This window comes from Alligator sinensis, unplaced genomic scaffold, assembly GCF_000455745.1.
Source record: "Alligator sinensis unplaced genomic scaffold, ASM45574v1 scaffold950_1, whole genome shotgun sequence".
NCBI classification, from domain to species: Eukaryota; Metazoa; Chordata; order Crocodylia; family Alligatoridae; genus Alligator; species Alligator sinensis.
The window spans coordinates 79,738-93,619 of NW_005842331.1; the positions used below are offsets into that span (position 1 = coordinate 79,738).

Below are 13,882 nucleotides of genomic sequence, written 5' to 3' on the forward strand. Positions count from 1 at the left end.
ACAGCATAAGGTATACCTTGTGCTTGGGGACACACTGCAGCAAGACTTGCTCGGGGTCTTTTTTCCTCTGCAGAGCAATGAAGTTCACCTGGTACATACGCAACCTCTCGTAGACCTTCTTGGCAATACCACTGACGTACTTCTTGGTGGTGTACCATAACCAGTACCTGGGGAAAACAGCAAGTGAGGGAAGGACTCTTAAATGGGAAGAGAAATCCCCATCAAGTCTATGAAACCAAGGGGCATGTCTTAAACTTTCTACTTTGATGTAAGAGAACATCACCTAAACCAGAATCTCAATTCTAAAGGAGCTTGGTTTCCCCAAGCAACAGCCTCAGGTGCCCTTCTGTGCTCCTCACATAGATCATTTTCCAAGAAGCAGGTTCTCAGCCCAAGAATGAAGGCAAGAAAGTAAAATGAAGAAAGTAAAATGGTGGCATTGAACACACCGGGTGAAGGGAGAGATTCTGGTTGCTTGGGGGCATGGGGACAGGGAGTTCAATTCAGAATGGTTAGAGTCAGAGTAGGCACAGACTAGATAGATCATGGTCACTTCTCCCTGCTGAAACCCAGGTGGAGGAGTAGAGATTAAAAGCAAGAAGTACTGGGCAAAGGAATTGAGGCTATCAACAGAGTGCATAATGCCAGCGTATCCCATCACTCCAGACTAGAGCAGAAGTCCTATCTTGTCAATGCACTAGGGACTAGGAAGAGGAAATGGTAGGAAAAATAAATGATGGTAAAAGTGGCAAGGATCCTGGTTTTAGTGGTCACGAGAGAGGGGAAGAGGGAAACAAAGCCACCCGCCTTTCAGTCTTTTCTTCAAACACTGTCTGTGAATGGACTGGAGCTCACCAGGAGAAGTGGGTGACTTCAAATATTGCATAGCGATGAGTGAACTCCAGCACCACCTGATCTGTGATGTCATCCCAAATTTGGGCTTGGAGGTCACCATGAAGAAGATGTACTCTGGAACGATCCAAAGTTAGATCTAAACCTAGCAACAACAGAACAAAATTATCCTCGAGAGATACTACACGTTGTATAAGCCTCAATTGCATTTTGGGTAACCATGGCTTTGTTTCCAGCTTATTAACTTAGGAATCCTAGGGCAAAACAGCTGGAACTTTGGGTTAATTTTTTTCTTACCTACAACTGTTTACCTTTGGGAAGTGCCAAATTCTGTCCTCTCTTGCTTACTGACCAAAGGCTGGCCCTGAATTCCCAATGCACTGGTCCCAGGCTTCCCCAGCAAGACACCTTATCTTAACTTGACATTGTGGATGGATCAGGTAACCTAACTGATCTCTTCCTATTACCAGCGTGCTTGGATATTCATCAAGCTTCTGTCTGCTTGGACAGTGCAGGGCAAAAAAGGGCTCCAAATACCAATGACATGACAGCAATACAAATAATAAGAAGTCTTACAGATGAAGCCAAGTAAACTCCCAAACAGATTTTACTACCTAATGAGAAGGTCAGGGAAAATTGAAGGATCTGGGGATTAAATACCTAGCAGAACAAATTTCTTCAATTTGTAATTGTGTTTTCTGCCATCCATCACACCAAACCCAGCTAGATAAATGCATCTGTGGGTAGGAAACTGATTTAGGCCATAGATAAATAAAATTGTTGAGGCTATCATTCCAGTGCACACTATTTCAGCTGGTTGCATTATGCCTCACTTCCTATCTTAAACTGAATGACATGAAGCACATTCCTCAATGAAAACATTACTGCAAACTGCTAAGTACCTGCCAGGTTCCACCCAACACAAATGGTAATAATCTGGATAAAACTGATTTCCAAGCTAGACTGGAAACTTTTCGAAATAAAGGCAATCTTTCTTGTTACTCATCAAGTCAATGCCTAGCAGTCATAACAGTGCACAAAAACCCTAGTCATAATATCTAAAGAACCTTCTCTCAACCACCTTTCCATAGGTGCAAGGCAGATGCAGATATGAATGCTGCACATTAAGTTTTGGTTCCAACAAAAATGTTCAGTCAGCCATGTTGTAAACAAGGGCTGACATTTTTCCCAGCTGTCTAAGGCGGGTAGACACCATTTCCCACTAAAATGGGTGGGAAACGGGAATCCCAAATGCCACCACAACAGTTTTAGTGAATGGTTTATTGTGGGTGGATTATTGTTAGAGGTATAAAACATCATCCTTCTTGGCTTAGAACCCGTCTTAAAAAGCCACCTTGAAAAATGAATAAGTACTTTTGCTTCACCTCTAGCAGGAGAATATTTCTGCTGAACAACTATTTGTCAGTGCCTTATATTGCTGTGCAGTATAAGTGCTCTGTGTAGTGTGGGAATCTACACCAATGACACTTCCTGAATTCTTTCTATTGGAGGTTGCAACACTGCTGAGGTGAATGGAAACATATAGATCAGAATCAGACCCTGGATGTGCAACCTTTCCACTGCTTTCACATTCCCTTGTGCATTTAATAGCATGTAATGCTCGCAAAGCCTTTGAGCAGCCCTGGGCAAAAAAAGAAAAAAGAAAAGCTAGAGCTATATATCACCATCTAAAAACCACTAGGATTTTTCCAGCCTTGCCCCTTTTTTCCTCTATAATTTTGGAACAGAAACACTATAGTTTTTACCCTGCAGGGAGCTGATGGGTGTTAGTACTGCTTCAGGATGGAAAAGACAAGTCCCAGAAGCACACTTCAGGAAAAAGTGGGAAGAAGGAGCTCCCTATGGGTATGTCTACACTGTGGTCTGCAGTGTAGTGTAGTGATACTGGAGCTAAATAAGTACCTATAGCAGTCTAACCTTTAGCAGTCTAACTCCAGAGCACTTACTAGGTCAATTCACTCTGCTTTGTGCTGTAGACCTGTCCCATTAGAGAGCTCTTCTATGGCTGATGTACTAAGCTTTGTGGCTAGGAACGTCAGGGTTGTTCCTGCACGCCCTGAAAAGCCCTGGCTGTTTACAGCATAGTTTACTATCTAACAAGTGTAATGACTTTAGCTGAGAAGATTTTTGTTGGCCAAGTCCAGCAATAGACTGACCTGTGACTCCAGGTGGTAATGGTAGCTGAACTTTAACTGGCCTCAGGAAATCCAGAGAAGAGTTCTGGGAGAGACAGAGAAGGGGACTGGCTCTGGACTCTGGATCACCCATGATCTCCTTCAGGTCGTCGGGTGACACTGGCAAAACCTGGACAGTAAACAATAATCCAATCAGCTTAATGTCTGGCAGAGGGTAGAGATGCACTTTATAAACTAACAAAATCAGAGATGCATAAACTTTTATGAGTCACAGCTCACCTCATCAGATGCTTGTGCATTTCTGATCCTATTTGTCTATAAGACGCCCCAATACCCTGCATTCTGCCTAATACAGCTAACTAACGTTAATATCCTTAACAAACCCACTTTGCCAAATCAGAAGACAGTGCAGCAAAACCCAGCACACAAAGGCTTCACTAGCACAAACCACTGATTGGCAATGCAGAGCTGTGAATTCTAGTCATAGATCCAGATTCTGCTCTTAGCTACTGTTATAAACCCAGCAAATGTAGCCCTGCTCCAGATCAAGTGCCTAGCACTACAATAGCAATTACAAGCATCTAATTAACCAATTAACAACCCACTAATTTTAATGGAGCTGCTTCAGTTAGACCAGCATGAATAATAGCCCACTGACTCTCACTCACTGAGCTGGTATGCCATGCTTTTCATTTTCAGGGATGAGCAAGAGACTAATGCCTCGTGTCACCTTTTGGCTTCTTAGGAGCAATGTGAGTAGAGCTCCATGCAGAACCTCATTCAGCCTTCTCGGAAAAAGGCTAGAGGGACTAGAACTGCATTAAGGAAGGTTGTAGGACAGACAGAAAGCTTCTCACAGGGCTTTCCCCACCCCACACCATGACATGACACAACTTCTCTCTGAAAATCTACTGCCTGGAAAGCTCACAGCTTTGGAGACAGGTAGGCTGCAGCAGGAAGTGGGGACACAATGCATCTCTACATTATAGGCACAGTTTGCATAAGTGCTCAGCCCTCCAGGACACTAGTTGAGCTTCTTATCAGGGACCAGCAGTCAGTACCTCTGAGAACTTGAGCAGAGAAGACCCAACGATTGTCAAATGACACCACTGGGTGTTGAACTACATTGGATCTCAGCAAAACATGCCTAATACATGAGTCCTAAGCTTACCATGAGTCCTATGTTCTCAAAACTCCTGCCATGCTGTAAGTACCTAGCTTTTTCCTTTAGACCAATACAGCTACAACCTGGATGCCTGACACATGGAAGATACCAAATTTTAGCCAATTTTTTAAAAACGAAATCTTCATATTTTCCCAAGCAGGAAGCAACTGTGACCACCTGAAACCTGAGATCCTGCTCCTGCCTTTGTTTCTAGGTAATTTGCATCATCACAGATCCTCACAGGACGTGAGGGGCTCCATACCAGTTATAACTGACTGCCCAAAGGAGTTTTCCATCTATTGACTCCTCTGTGAAATCCTATGAAATATGAACTTTCATTTCTACCCAGGAGAACTTTTACAATTTTTTCTCCAATGACTGATGAAGGGTGTTTGTGCCTGAAAGCTTGCAATTAAATAACTTTTTTTGCAAAAATCTTTTTAGTCTAATAAAAGATATCATTTCTACCATGACTCTTGATTACTTTAGCCCATATTACAGAGAGGAAAATGGAGGCAAAGAGGCTAAGTGTAAAGCCACAAGGAGTCCAGATCAGAAGTTCCCCAATCTGTGTTTGACTCACTGTCTTTTCCAGCTAGGCCACCTCGCCTATTGCCTACTATTCAGCCCAACCAAAGGCAGCAATAACACCATGTCTAAGGTTATATTTTTAAACGACACACACCTGCAACCTGATGGTCCGAGGCTTCTCAGTGACTCCAGGAGGGAAGGTCACCTTGATGTTGGGATCCACTGTGGAAAAGAGCAATGTGCCCTCCCGTGGGACGTTGCACTTATTCTCCACGAGTTGAGAGATGACCAGGAACCAGGAGAAGTGAGGGACACTACAGAGTGCCATGTGCTTCTATTGCAAGATGTAGGGAATAGAGAACACATGCATAAGTAAGGTATTACACTATCTTTTGGACATGGAATGGGTCAAATCTTTAATAAAGTAACACTGGTAAACACCTAATGAAATCTGTGGAACGATGGCAGCCAAAGGCTCATTTATACAGCATGTGTATGTATGTGTATATATATAAAATACAAGAGAGATACAATTGGTCACACTTACATCCAAAGAGATCTACCAATAAAGTCAATTTACTTAAGACACAAGAGCGAAAACTTGCACCATGACAGCTGTGAGTGATACTCTGGGAGACCAAGCTGGTAGTATATGCCATGCTCCGTACTGGTAGGGGAAGCATGGGTTGATGTAACAAGGCAGGGCCCTGTTACTAGGGCTGTGGGGGAGTCTGAACAGCTCTGCACCCTGGAAGCACCTCCTCATGCCCACTCCAGACCTGGAAGGACTCACCAAAGGCTGGGGAACCAGGTCTGGGGGATGCAGTGAGTTTCCCAGCAAGGGACCTGACACAGGTGTGATGAATAAGGAAAAGTCAGACATGTGGGTCAGCACCAGCAGGGGAAGAATAAAAGATGCTGAAAACAGTCTCAGGAGGCTGCACCTGGCTAGAGGAGGCTGCCTGGAGACTGGGGTTAGGCAGCCCCCAGTTGTGGCCCAAGAGCAGGGCTCCTGCTCATTTGTTTTTGTTCCTTCATTTTGTTTGCCTTTGTTTGCACAAGCCAGCAGGCTCTGCAAAGCCTCCGAGAGATAAGACATAGCCAGAAGGAGAAGCCTGTGAAGAACCGCCAGAAGTCAGCTAAATGCTAGTTCATTTAACTTCTTTTGCTTATTTTGAATTTCTGACAAGTCCTGGGTAGCCTCGGGGTGTTATCTATTGGCCTGGCTGCAGCAGAGGCAAAGGGCCTGAACAATGAACAGGAAAGACAAAGGCCCTGAACACGTCCTTGGGCAATGCCAGCCGCAAAAGTAAAAATGGCCAGCTCTACTAGTATGACCAAACATGCCTGGCTGTGGTCAGCCCATAGCAGCTTACAGTTGAACCTTCACTAAACTCACACTTCACTTCATATATGGCCTAACCCAGTAGAATCTATAGCAAGATGGAGCACTGCGTGATGGAGCCTCTTATCTCCCAGAGCCACCACTCTATTTGAGTGATGGGCAGATGCTTCACTCCACTCCATTAAAGATGAACAAAGTGCACTACTTGGGGTCATCTGAAGCTCCCTCGGGTGTCTCTGGGTTGGGAGAAGTTGAGCCCTGCCACCCACTGCAGATGAAAATCAGGTATGCACACAATGGGGGATTATCCCAACCCGTTTACCTTTGTCTTTCTTTTCCATTCCACTTTCGTTCCCAAGTCACTCCAGCTCTGCCCACTGAAGGTCCGAACCACCACCTCTCGCTCGTGAATGGTTTGAGGGGAGGCATAAGGCATGCAGATCTGCACCTCCTGGCAGGGTAATGGGAAAATGGGGGCATTTTCATGAGATGCCAACACGAATAGCAGACCAATTCTAGTGGCTTTCACCCACTCCACTATATAGGCAAGGCAAGGCCAAGTGCAGATTTGAGGCAGGGAATGGAGGTGGTCAGGGAATCTAATCTCTTCTGTAGCCTGTCGGCACCAAAGGCAGCCAGACAAGGAGCTAAGGACGATTCTCTAGCAGGAACAGTTGGGTGTATGTGTTGTTGTGTCTTTCAAGAAAGCTCAGGACCTGCGGGGATGGCTGAGAAATCCTCATCTCCTGCTGACTACAATCTAACGTCGCTGAGGCTACTTGTGAGAGTGCTGCTCACCAACCCAAACTTGGTGACTTAAAAGGACTTTGGGTTCAGATGGTGTGTTGTGTTTGTGCATGTGTGTGTGTGTGTGGGGGGGGGAGGGGAAGGTTGTTTAACTTGGGTTATTTTCTCAAAAATAATTCATCTCCTCACCTTATCCCAGCACACCCCAAGGGCGGGGTGCAAGTGGTCTCCTGAGATCAAACGCAGGAACAGGCCTACACTACAGGAGGAGATGTATCGTACCTGAGAAGGGTCTCATCCCTAGAGCAGATCAAGTGCTAGTAGAGGGGAGGGTGAAGGTGCCAGGACAGAGCAGTCCTGGAAGAGAAGACCTTGCCAGCACTGAGTATTTTCTGTGGCGCTTTCTTTAACATTTGATCCATCCAAATGTTTGGGAGCAGCTGTCTGAGTTCCAGCACTCAGGGCACCTGGCACACAGGGTCCAGACAAGAGTCTGGCAGTCTTGGCAGACAGGGTCCAGGGAGTGGCTCCTTTAGACCACAAGAGGGTTTTTTCTAGCCAAATCACATGTGCACATCTAGCCCCACAAGCTACAGGAAACCCAGAGTGCTACTCCACCCTCTCCCACCACCTGCCTCACCTGCTGGAATTCAAGCCCATGGGGCTGTAGCTCCAGGACTTTGCTCAACAGGATATCATGATGCCTCAGCTTCACCCACTGTGGATCAGGAACGAGTGTTTGGAAATGGATTGTGATAGAGGTGGTGGCAGCCCCGGGGGGGAAGTAAAGCCGGATGCCGCAGGCCAGGAGAGCTTTGCAGCCTTTGGGTGTCACAGTAAAGCTTAAAGCAAAGATTTAAGTGAAGAACAGCATACAAGGACATCACGCATCACTCAACTTCTCCTTCCCCACCTCCTGCCCCCTCCCTGACCAGCAAGACCTAAATTCTGTGAATTAGACAGTAAAACTCTGTCACTTCAGAAATACCAGCCCTGTCTCTATCTGGTCCACTTGAATCAAGGCCAAGGACCCTTTGTGCAGCTCTTAGCCCAATGGAGCTCTGATTTGAGCTGGGTAATGCAAAGTACTATTAATTAAAGAAACACTGTGAAATACCTGTTCTCATCCGGTGCAAGGACCAGCCTTTGTAACTCTCCTGAGCTGGATTCATCTGTGGACAATCAGAATAAGAAGGGCAAGTGGGATAGAAGAGTAGGGCCAGTGGAGGCCATTTTTGGCTCACCAATATGACAGGTTACACCTGGCTTCCTTTTCCCACTGGCACCATGCCACAACCCTCCCTCTGCCTTGACAGCAAGATCTTTCCAATGAGCAGGCATTTGCAAGGAGTATTTGTGTGTTAGAATGAACAGGAGTTCAGAGAATGTCTTTCAGGACTAGCTTTGTCTGTAACTACATATGCAGGCAAATGTCTTTCCTTGATTCATCCCCTCTCCTGTTAAGACTATAAACTCCCCAAGGAAGAGACAGATTCTTGCCTTTGCCTGTGCAGCAATACATGTACTGGTAATGTGGTCACAGAAATAAATTAGGATCTAACACTTACCCCTCACCCCCAAGTCAATCACATTCACACCCTAGCACATGACACTTGCTGGAGACTGGAAGCAGCTGTTCAAGACCCAGTGAAGCGGAAGAGAGATAATTACCAGGCGTCAGGGGCATCTCAGGTTCTCCTAGAGGATTGCCCCGGAGATGTACGAAGGGTTTGCTCTGGATCTCAGGGGGGATGTAGCGGAGCCTGTTGTTTTGCAAGTCAAGCCTGAACAAGTTGGGAAGGTTGGCGAGGGATGCAGGGACTGTCACTAGGAGATTGCTGTGAAGATGCAGCTGGTGCAGAGATCCCAAATTGGCTGCAGGTTAGAAAAAGTAGAAAAATTGCCACTTGGTAGATCTATGGGTACAGATTCTATCAGCAGCTTACTACAATAGATACCCACTACCCAAATGCCCCTTCCCATCCCCCCCGGCTAACTCCCCAAAGAGAAACAAAAATCACAGAGGTGCCTAAACGTTGTCTGTATATCGAAATCATGGAAGAGGCACCAAGATCAGTGGAACAGGGAGCAGTAAAGTTCTTTGGGTCAAAGATCGTCTTTCTATTTTGTGCAACAGCTCCTACCATGACAGGGTCTCTGTCCTATGATCTAGGCTGTGGGATGTAAATAATGACAACTACCATGGGAAAGGTCTGGGCACAGCAAGACAGAGGGCAGGAAAAGGTGGGGAAGTAGCCCCAGTCCAAACAGGCCTAAGAACACAGGTGACCCACGCATGATTGAAGGCAGAGCAACCAATTGGTGCAATTAATTGTTTCTCCTGACTTTCCTCCCCTTCCCCCTCACCCATCATACACACAGACACCTTGGCTCATATCAGCAAACCTACACAGAAGCAGAAATCCTGTCAGAGGCCTGCCAAGGGCCCAGATCCTCGTCTGAGGTAAATGAGATTGAAGTTCCTGGAGTTATACTGATGCCCACTAACCAAGGATTGCACAGTGGGTTTTCTTTTCACTCTTCAAGGTGACCAACTGACCCATCAACTGAGCTGAGTTGGCTCCAAACAGACTAGATCCTCCCCTTCTGCAAGTAAAACTAGGGGGATCTCCCAAAGAACCTCATAGTGAGAGAGACCAATTGCATCGTGAGGCTGATTTTTGTCATGTCTTTCTGCTCAAGGACCCATCCACTCTATTTCAGGAGCAGGAAATTTCTGTCTGCCTGTCTGTCTCTCTTCTAGGCACATCTCTTACCTAGTGAGTCAGGGACATGAGTTAACCGGTTCCCTGAGAGATTCAGCTCCATGCAGTTGTAAAGATTCCCAATTTCCTCAGGGAGGCTTTCCAGTGTGTTCTCAGATAAGTCCAGATTCTTCAGTGCCACCAGCTCCCCAATGCTCTGAGGCAGATCCCTGAAATGGTTTTTTATGGCGAAGAAATCAGTCAGCTTAGTAAGATGACCAAAGTCTTCAGGCAGCCCCACCAAGCAGTTGTGGCTTACCACAAGTACACTAAGGTTGGCAAGGTGGGTGATGCAGCTGGGTAAGCTGGAGAAGCTATTGAAGCTGAGATCCAGGTGAGTGAGGCACATGAGGTTTCCAAAATCGGGAGGCAAGGTTGTCAGGGAGCCTCTCTGACATGCACCAAATTCATCCCGGGCATGTCCACCTGTGGCAGGGAAAAGGAGAGAGAGGCCTTCATCTTACACAGATTCTATGTGGTTAGTCAAAGATGTTCATGCATAATCACAGTCATGTCAATAGGATGGAAAACTGGAAGGAGTTCAGTTCACAATCATTCTGGACAACCACCACCCTTCATCCTGTCCATCACTCAGGTCTAGACCTGAGAGTCTGCTTCCCCTGAGCCCTCTCTCTAGGTCTTCCCATGATGGCCACATCTATATTTACCAATTCTTTCTGCATGATGTTTCTAAGAGCTGGCCTTTCCTATCCATCCATACAGCTAAAATTCACCATCTCATGCCTCAATCACTACAACGTCCTTTTCTCCGATGTGGACAAAAGGTTGTGTCGCCTCTCAAGAATGCTACCACAAAGTTTATTTTAAAGCTCATCAGTTTATACAATGACCCCATCCCGTCACCCCAACTCCCCACATCTTCTCTGTGCTCACTGCCTCTTTCTCTATCACAGTGGTACTCAACCTTTCAACCCTATGGGCTGGATGCGTAGCACAGGACCAGTCCACAGGCTGGATCAGGCTCCGCGGGCCAGGACTGGGCCCCTCACCACCTCTGTCCAGCTCTTTGCCAGCCCAAACAGCCCCATGCTAACCCTGATCAACAGCACACTGACCCAATTAGCCATGCACCATCCCAATCAATCCCACACTGCCCCAGTCAATCCCACACCACCCTGATCAGCCCCAATCAGTCGCACGTCACCCTAGTTAACCAGATCAGCCCCCATGAGCCCCATATGCCCAATTCAGCACATGGGCCCACACCATCTGCCCCGTGGAGCTCCCCACAGGTCCAGAAATTTGGCAACAGGGGAACGGCAATTAGATGTCACTGCTTCCCCACTACCAAATGTTCAGATCATGAGGATATCCATGTGCTGGATCTGGTCCATGCACTGAGGGCTGAGCACCCCTGCTCTATCACATTAAATAAGCTGCTTGTCTGCACTTTCAAGGCCCTTCCTGGCATCCTCAAAGGATTTCTGGCTGGTTTGTGATTTAATAAGGCAAGTGATACACCCAGAAAAAAAAAGTGTTAAAAAGCAACATGTGAGTCAAGCTCAGCCTTCAAAAAATATACCAGTATCCTCCGTACTCCTTTCTTCTGCCATCCCTATGTGAATGTTTACATCGTAGGATACCGGAGGATTTTTGTTATACAGTGGAAGAAAGATTACTTGGGAAATCCTGGATTAGCAAAGTAACAAATAACTGGTTTACTAAGAGGCATATAAAAACATACTAATTATTTGTTACTTTGCTTCTCTCCTCAGTATTAATATTTATTGTGTGACACAGGAGAAAAACCCTCTGGTACACACTCTGTTGTGCTGCAAGATGCTTGGTTATCCATAGAAAAATGTTCTCATCTCCAGGGATGGGCTGTCATCTATAGACAAGTGGTGTCATCTGATGGAGAACCAAGAAATTAAGTCATTTGCCCACAGTCACATACAAAGTCTGTGGCAGAACAAGGGACTAAGTCCCTGACTAGCAGTAACTACTGGGCTGCCCTTTTGTCATGGAAGTATCTATGTGTTTCCCTTCTGAGAGCCGGGTGGTTCAATATTGTTAAAGGTTACTAGGCACATTCTTGTAGCGTACAGATCCCAAAACCAAAAATAATACAAAAGTCAACAGATGTTTCTCTATATATTTTTAAGCATTGTCAGACCACAGGCTCCAAATCATATATATGCACATCCACACTGATATTTTTTGTGCTCCGGGTAAAATGACAAGAACCCCCTTCTGCAAATGCAGCTGACCTTCCTTGAACCCTCTTCCCCATGTTATGCTAATGCAATTTGGTTTATGATCTGGCCAGAAAACCAGAACAGAATGAAATCCAGTGAAAGGGACTGTTACGCTTTCAAAAAAAGGGAGATGAGAAGGGAGGAAAACAAGTGACCACACATTCTAACATCTTCAGATCAGACTCTCTTCAACTGAAGCTCCCCCCAACATCTCATTTCAAGTGACTTTACAATAAAAGACTGCACCTGTCAGACTGAATGAAGTCAGGAAATTGGTCCCCGGGCACTGTGGAAACAAAGGAAGGACGTAAATGTCCTTAAGCTGCATCTTGCTGAAATCTACCATTTGTATGCAGCTCCCAACTAGCTCAGTTGAGACCTGGAGCCACTGCAAAGGGCAGCTAGTGCACAGTGAAAATTGAAAGTCCATTTGTCCTGCAGATGCGCAGGCTTACCTTTGAGGATGAGGGATTTCAGGGTCCTCAGGGCAGGCAGGATGGCCAGCGTGGAGATTATGAGGTCCTCGTTGCAGTTCAACCGCAGGAACTCCACCTGAGTCACTTCCTTCTTTTGCTTGTCAAACAGGTCAAGAAACTGGTGACAGCCGTCAGGATAAACATCCAGGTTAAGCCTGTTGCCTGCAAGGCGAGATCCATCCAGCTCGGGAGCCACCAAAATGCCCTCCCCCAAATCATCCCCAGGCTCTTGCAGCTTGGCCATCTTCTGCTGTCGGTCTGCTGGGGACCAAGCATGTTCTGACTTGCCAGGCGGGCAAGCACTGGCAGCACCACTGCAAGGCAGCCGTGAAAAGGAGACAGGAGGCTCTGAAAAAAGAGGACAAAGCACTCAGTGAAGCCCTGTACATATGGGCACTGTATTTATTTCACCACAGATTGACAGAAGAAGGGGGGTGGAATAGCCACCAAGAAAGCATTCCCCCCCTTTAGACAGAAAACAAAGCCACCTCCAGGAATTTCATCAGTGTAGTCACCCAGGCAAAAAGAGACTTTAATCAGATAACGATGAATACCGAAGGGGTCACATCTTAGGTTAGCAGATCTCAAAGTACTTGGCAAAGGAGGATGGTATCATTGTCCCCAAAATACAAATTGGGGATACTGAGGCACAGAGTGATGGAGAGATATGCCCAAGGTTAACCAGTAGACCAGTGGCAGAATTAGGACTGGACCCCCTCAGCCCTGTCTTCAGTCTACAGAGTGACGGTGCATGGCTGTGCAAGTAGGAGCAAGGCCATGCGGGTCAAGCCAAGCCATGTCAGGCCAGAGAAGATGACACTAAATAAGCCTGAAGCTGAAGCGTACCAGAAAGAAGAGCTACTGGCACTCCTTCTGGCTCATCCAAGGAATTAAAGGGAGATTTGGGAGATAGTTTCATAGTTTGTAGGGTCAGAAAGGACCTTGACAGATCATCAAGTCTGACCCCTTGCCATGGCAGGAAAGAGTACTGGGGTCAAACACCCCGGCAAGGCGTCTATCTAGCCTCCTCTTAAAGACCCCCAGGGTAGGAGCCAGCACCACTTCTCTTGCAAGTTGATTCCAGATCCTAGCTGCCCTGACTGTGAAGTAGCGCCTCCTGATGTCTAGCCTGAATCTACCCTCTGCCAGCTTGTGACCGTTATTTCTAGTCACTCCTGGTAGTGCTGGGGGGAACAGGGACTCCCCCAATGCCTGCTGGTCCCCGCTGACTAGTTTGTAACAGGCCACTAGATCCCCCCTCAGCCTTCTCTTGTGGAGGCTGAACAGGTTCAGGTCCCTTAGCTTCTCCTCCCCTGCTGACCCCGATCATGCGAATGGCCCTCCTCTGGACCCTCTCAATGCTGTCTACATCCCTTCTGAAGTGCGGCGCCCAGAACTGGATGCAATACTCCAACTGCGGCCTGACCAATGCCACATAGAGGGGGAGGATCACCTCCTTGGACCTGCCTGAGATGCATCTGTGGATGCATGACAAGGTGTGGTTGGCCTTCCTGACCGCGTCCCCACACTGTCGGCCCATGTTCATTTTGGCATCAATAATGATTCCAAGATCCTTTTCTGCCTCTGCACTGACGAGAAGGGAGTTCCCCAACCTGTAGGTATGCT

At 46.8% G+C, this 13,882-nt stretch overlaps 1 protein-coding gene across 1 annotated transcript in view; it reads right to left on the reverse strand.

Annotated features, from left to right (window-relative positions):
• PIDD1 (p53-induced death domain protein 1) overlaps nt 1-13,882 on the reverse strand; it is a 23,125-nt gene that overhangs the window by 7,086 nt on the left and 2,157 nt on the right. Inside the window, exons 3-12 of the mRNA XM_014522239.2 lie at nt 12,236-12,604; nt 9,574-9,987; nt 8,468-8,671; nt 7,914-7,968; nt 7,437-7,638; nt 6,372-6,500; nt 4,859-5,038; nt 3,030-3,177; nt 856-997; nt 17-167 (exon numbers count right to left, since the gene is read on the reverse strand). Of these exons, the coding sequence (XP_014377725.2) occupies nt 17-167; nt 856-997; nt 3,030-3,177; nt 4,859-5,038; nt 6,372-6,500; nt 7,437-7,638; nt 7,914-7,968; nt 8,468-8,671; nt 9,574-9,987; nt 12,236-12,604 (1,994 nt within the window). The remainder of the gene's footprint in view (nt 1-16; nt 168-855; nt 998-3,029; nt 3,178-4,858; nt 5,039-6,371; nt 6,501-7,436; nt 7,639-7,913; nt 7,969-8,467; nt 8,672-9,573; nt 9,988-12,235; nt 12,605-13,882) is intronic.